Source organism: Carassius auratus, unplaced genomic scaffold (genome assembly GCF_003368295.1).
Source record: "Carassius auratus strain Wakin unplaced genomic scaffold, ASM336829v1 scaf_tig00215860, whole genome shotgun sequence".
Classification (NCBI taxonomy): Eukaryota; Metazoa; Chordata; class Actinopteri; order Cypriniformes; family Cyprinidae; genus Carassius; species Carassius auratus.
This window is the reverse complement of record NW_020528278.1, coordinates 17,266-22,139: the sequence shown is the minus strand read 5'-3', so window position 1 is coordinate 22,139 and position 4,874 is coordinate 17,266. Positions and strand designations below refer to the sequence as shown.

Genomic DNA, 4,874 nt, shown 5'->3' with positions numbered 1-4,874 from the left:
GCCAAATCCCTGAAAGACCTGCACGAGGGTAGTGATGACCGGGCAGTTCTAAATGAGCTGTGAGGGAGCTTGCGCTTCGTACAATGAAGGTAACCACACAGCCCCTGGGTCGTACAATGTCCACAATGGTGGTCCAGGAGCACCATCTCTGGCTGTGTCTGGCTGACATGAAGGAGCAGGATAAGGTACAGTTCCTGAATGCTACCCTGTCCCAGACCGGCCTTTTTGGCAATGCTGTCAAGAGCTTTCTCAGCAGTTCTCAGTGGCACAGAAGCAGACTGAAACTATTATTTTGATTTTGATATATAATAAGATTGGTTTGCAGCAATCAACTTAAAGGACACATACTATCCTGTCTCAATCCTCCCACAGCACAGGCCATTCCTGCAGTTCATGTTCGAGGGCCAGGCATATCAGTATAAGGTCCTGCCCTTTGGGCTGTCCCTGTCGCCTCACATCTTCACCAAGGTCATAGAGGCAGCCCTTGTTCCATTGAGGGAATGGGGGATGTGCATCTCAACGACTGGCTCATACTTGCAGTGGTCAGTTGTGAGCACACAGGGACCTGTTTATCAGACACCTCAGCCCTTTTGGTCTTCGTGTCAACTGGGAAAAGAGCAAACTCATGCCAGTGCAAAGGATCTCTTTCTCGGCATGGAGATGGATTCAGTCAGTCAGACAAAAGGCTTCACCCAGGAATGTACTCAGCTGGTGCTGATCTGCCTCAAGACTTTATCAGAAAGGATGTTAGTCCCATTGCAATTCTTTCAGAGGCTCCTGGGGCATATGGCTGCAGCTGCAGTGATAGTTTTGCTCTGTCTGCTCCATATGAGACCGCTTCAGCACTGCCTCCATGACCGAGTCCCAAGATGGCCATGGTGACGTGGTACTCACTGGGTTCAGATTACACCTGCCTGCTGCAGAACCTTCAGCCCATGGTCAGATACCTAATTTCTTTGGGCAGTAGTGCCCCTGAAACAGGTATCCAGGCATACTGTGAAATTCACGGATGCTTGGCCACCAGCTGGAGTGCCACGTACAATGGGAATGTCTTGTCAGGGGTTTGGATGGGTCCCCAACTGCATTGGCATATCAGTTACCTCGAGTTGCTAGCAGTACATTGTGTCCTTAGCCACCTCAGAAGCGCATTGGGGGCAGGAGCGTTCCACATGGACAACACAGTGACCATTGCATATATCAACTGGCAAGGCAGTTTACACTCCCATCGCATGTCACAAATCGCCACAACCTCCTTTGGAGTCAGAAGCATCTGAGGTCCTCTTGTGCCATCCACATCCCAGGAGTGTTCAATAGGGCAGCCGACGAACTGTCTAGAGCAGCATGTCAAGGAGAGTGGAGACTCCAACCTCAGGTGGTTCAGTTGATATGGGGTTAGTAGACCTGTTCCCATCTCCAGAAATCACACACGGCGAGTGGTTCTACTCTCTTACCAGAGGCAACTCTATGCATGGATGCACTTGCACACAACTGGCCCCAGGGACAGAGCTAATAGGCGTTCCTAATACATTCACTAGGTTATATAGCCTTCGTGTCGAACTGGTTTCCTCCTGTGTTCTCACCTCAGATGGGTAGTGCCACTGAGAGGCCCTCAGAGTTGGCTTACATGGAGGAGTGTCCAGCGCCAGGCATTTCAGCCAATTAATTCTTAAAAACTGGTGTGAAGCTAGTGCCCATATGAGTGACCCAGTTGGGATTTCATATGTGTATTTCCACCATACACCTACTAAGGCTGTGTTTCTGGTGTTGTGTCCTCTTTAAAATGGAAGGGCATGCTTTCCCAGTGTTATCTAAGTTCTACTGTTGGGTTGTGAGGAACAACTGTAGTCGACTTTCTCTTTGTAGAGCCCGGTCCTATCGTCTGTCTTATAGGAAGGATCATGAGGCCTACACAGGGCACTGGAAGGGACAGCACCTGTGGTGTGTTGGTAGGGATCCTAATTTTGTCTGTCATCCAATGTCATGTTGAGAGTGAAAGACTGAAAGGAAACGTCTCAGTTACATATGGTAACCCTTGATCCCTGAAGGATGGAACAGAGACGTCATGTCCCATCGCCAACAGTGGCTGTACCATCGCTGAGCAGCCTGGTCAACAGCTCACTTGCAGTGCAACTGCGGCCTCTTATACTCACACCATGATCAGTGGTGGCTGGATGCAGTAATCTCATGCATTGGCTTGTTTAGTTACACTCAAAGTTGTGTTTCGTCAGCCACCATATGTAACCGAGACGTTCTCTTCAGATAGGGCTGCTATATAAATCATATTTTAACTGTGATCACAATTTCTGTAAATTTTCAAATATTGAGATAAAAACACTTTTAAAATAGTTTTTCTGGTAGAAAAAAAAAGAAAGAATCATCCTTGTTGTTTAAAACCGGGCATGGTTTCTGTTGGTGGTGGAAAGAGAGTATACCCAAGGGGTCTCTTAGTGCAATGATCCAACTTTGTTCTCAGCAAACAAAGCTTGTCAGAAGTGAACCAATCACAGAAAAGACAGGTCTAAGATTATTTTTCCTCTTGGGGTATGACGGAAAGAGTGCAGTTGTTGTTAAAGACATAAAAATGGGCAGACAAACTAAACATTGTTCAGAGTAAGCAGGTTATGTTCTTGAATATTGTGAGTAAAAATATGCAACAGTGAGTGGGAGAGGGTGCAATAATTTTACAATTATAATTTATATAAAAAGTGGTAGGACAGCTCTGCTTCTGTCACAACTGTCTTCCTTGGTAAATACCCTGGTAGGTATTACAGATATTTATATTATCAGACTTTCACAAACTTATCACATAACTGAACAAATAAAATGGTATGTCTTGGGTTCTGCAGGATAGTGTAAAAGACATAAAGACTTTTATTATGCTGTTAATATAACAACTTTATGTTAAGTTTAGGTTTCAAATGGACAACCTGACATTCAGATACAGAGTTCTTTTAGTGGAGGGACTGCAAATTACACATCAGACCAGCCAGCTGACCTTCATCTTTCTATTGATAACTTATGTCTTTACAATAGTATCTAACATTGGGATTTTGATTCAGATCTCAGCAGAAAAAAGTTTACACCAGCCTATGCACATTCTTTTCTGTCACTTGCCAGTGAGTGATGTAATTGGAGCAACTGTCCTCATACCACGCTTGCTGAAGGACTTATTAACAGACCCCTCTGAGCGCTACATTACATACGTGGAGTGTGTTTTCCAAGCTTTTTTTGGACATTTATATGGAACAACTTCCCACACAATTCTAATGATTATGGCCTTTGACAGATATGTGGCCATATGCAATCCATTGCGATACCCAATTATAATGACCAATAAAATGATGGTTAAACTGTCAACAGGAGCGTGGGCTGCTGCAATATTGCCAGTGGGAATTTTGATTGGCCTAAGTGTGCGTCTGTCTCACTGCAAATCATTTATTTCAAACCACTGTTGTGATAATGCTTCACTTTTTAAACTATCTTGTGAAAATACAGTGATTAATAATGTATATGGATTAACTTTTACTGTGGTTTTACTTACCTCTTCATTGGGGTGGGTGTTAATGACATATCTCAAAATAGCAATGGTATGTTTAAAAAGCAGAAACAAAGCGACCAACAGCAAAGCCATTAAAACTTGCAGCACTCATTTGACTGTTTATGTAATCTTACTTATCTCTGGTTTTGTCCCAATTTTCCTTCATCGCTTCTCTGAGTATGCTGAAAATAGGAAGTTTGGGAGTGTAATGTTCCATGTTATACCACCAGGATTAAACCCCATAATATATGGTTTACAGGTCAAGGAAATAAGACAAAGAATGTTAAAATTATGCAGAAATAGTTAATTCTAGCTGATGTATTTATATATATATTTATACAAGAAAACAACTGTAATGATGTGAACATTTTCTTTGAATGACTTTTTTAACATGAAATACACTTTAATATGTATTTTAATTCCTTTCTAAGAATTCCTTGTGTGTTTAAGCATATGTGGCAAAGCATGTTATGTATAGACATGCATAAATACAAATATAGACAAGATAAATATATGATAACAGTCTGCATAATTAATGGTATTGGTGTACATAATGTGGCATAATGTGGCATTTGTGTAGCCTAAATAAATAATGATTACTGTTGATTTTATTTAATTCAAGTGTATGCTATAATTACTAAATAGGATAAGGTGGATGTATTAAGCAATATTTCTGCAAAAAAAAAAAAAAAAAAAAAAAAAAAAAAAAATATATATATATATATATATATATATATATATATATATATATATATATATATATATATATATTATTAAAATTATTTGGCATAAAAGAAATATAAATTGTTGTCAACAAAGCTACCCAGACCTTTTACCGAATGTTTTCAGTTGGATGACATACTATCATAGAAGATTCTCTATCATATACTGAAGTTTATTAATCATAAATGTATCCTTGCTTACTAAATGTAATATAACTCATCATTTAGTCGTCAATCAAGTTTTTATTATATTGTAAGCTTTATTGTCATTCCATTACATGTGAGGACATACAGTGGAATGAAATATCATGCCTCGCAGGACCATGGTGCTACATAAATACAAACATACAACAATGAAGTAAAACAATAGAAACTTATATAGAACTAACCTACTAACAGATTTTGACTATAAATATCGTATATATAAATGTTTGCCTGTACATAAACTAAAAATAAAAAATAAAATAAAAATATACAAATGCTTCACATAATACTGTAAATATTCAAAGAAACATCGTAAGTCAAGCAGCTGGCAGGGAACACTGATGATTTGTAGTGCATAGACATGTAAAAAAATAAACATATTAGGGTCTTTTGTGGGATCATGTACACAC

General features: G+C 39.8%; 1 protein-coding gene across 1 annotated transcript; it reads left to right on the top strand.

Annotated features, from left to right (window-relative positions):
- Nucleotides 1-2,918: 2,918 nt before the first annotated feature.
- Nucleotides 2,919-3,845, top strand: LOC113096040 (olfactory receptor 1L3-like). The gene is made up of 2 exons (XM_026261410.1): nucleotides 2,919-3,267; nucleotides 3,397-3,845. The coding sequence occupies exons 1-2, from the start codon at nucleotides 2,919-2,921 to the stop codon at nucleotides 3,843-3,845; spliced, it is 798 nt and encodes a 265-aa protein (XP_026117195.1).
- The last annotated feature ends 1,029 nt before the right edge of the window (nucleotides 3,846-4,874 follow it).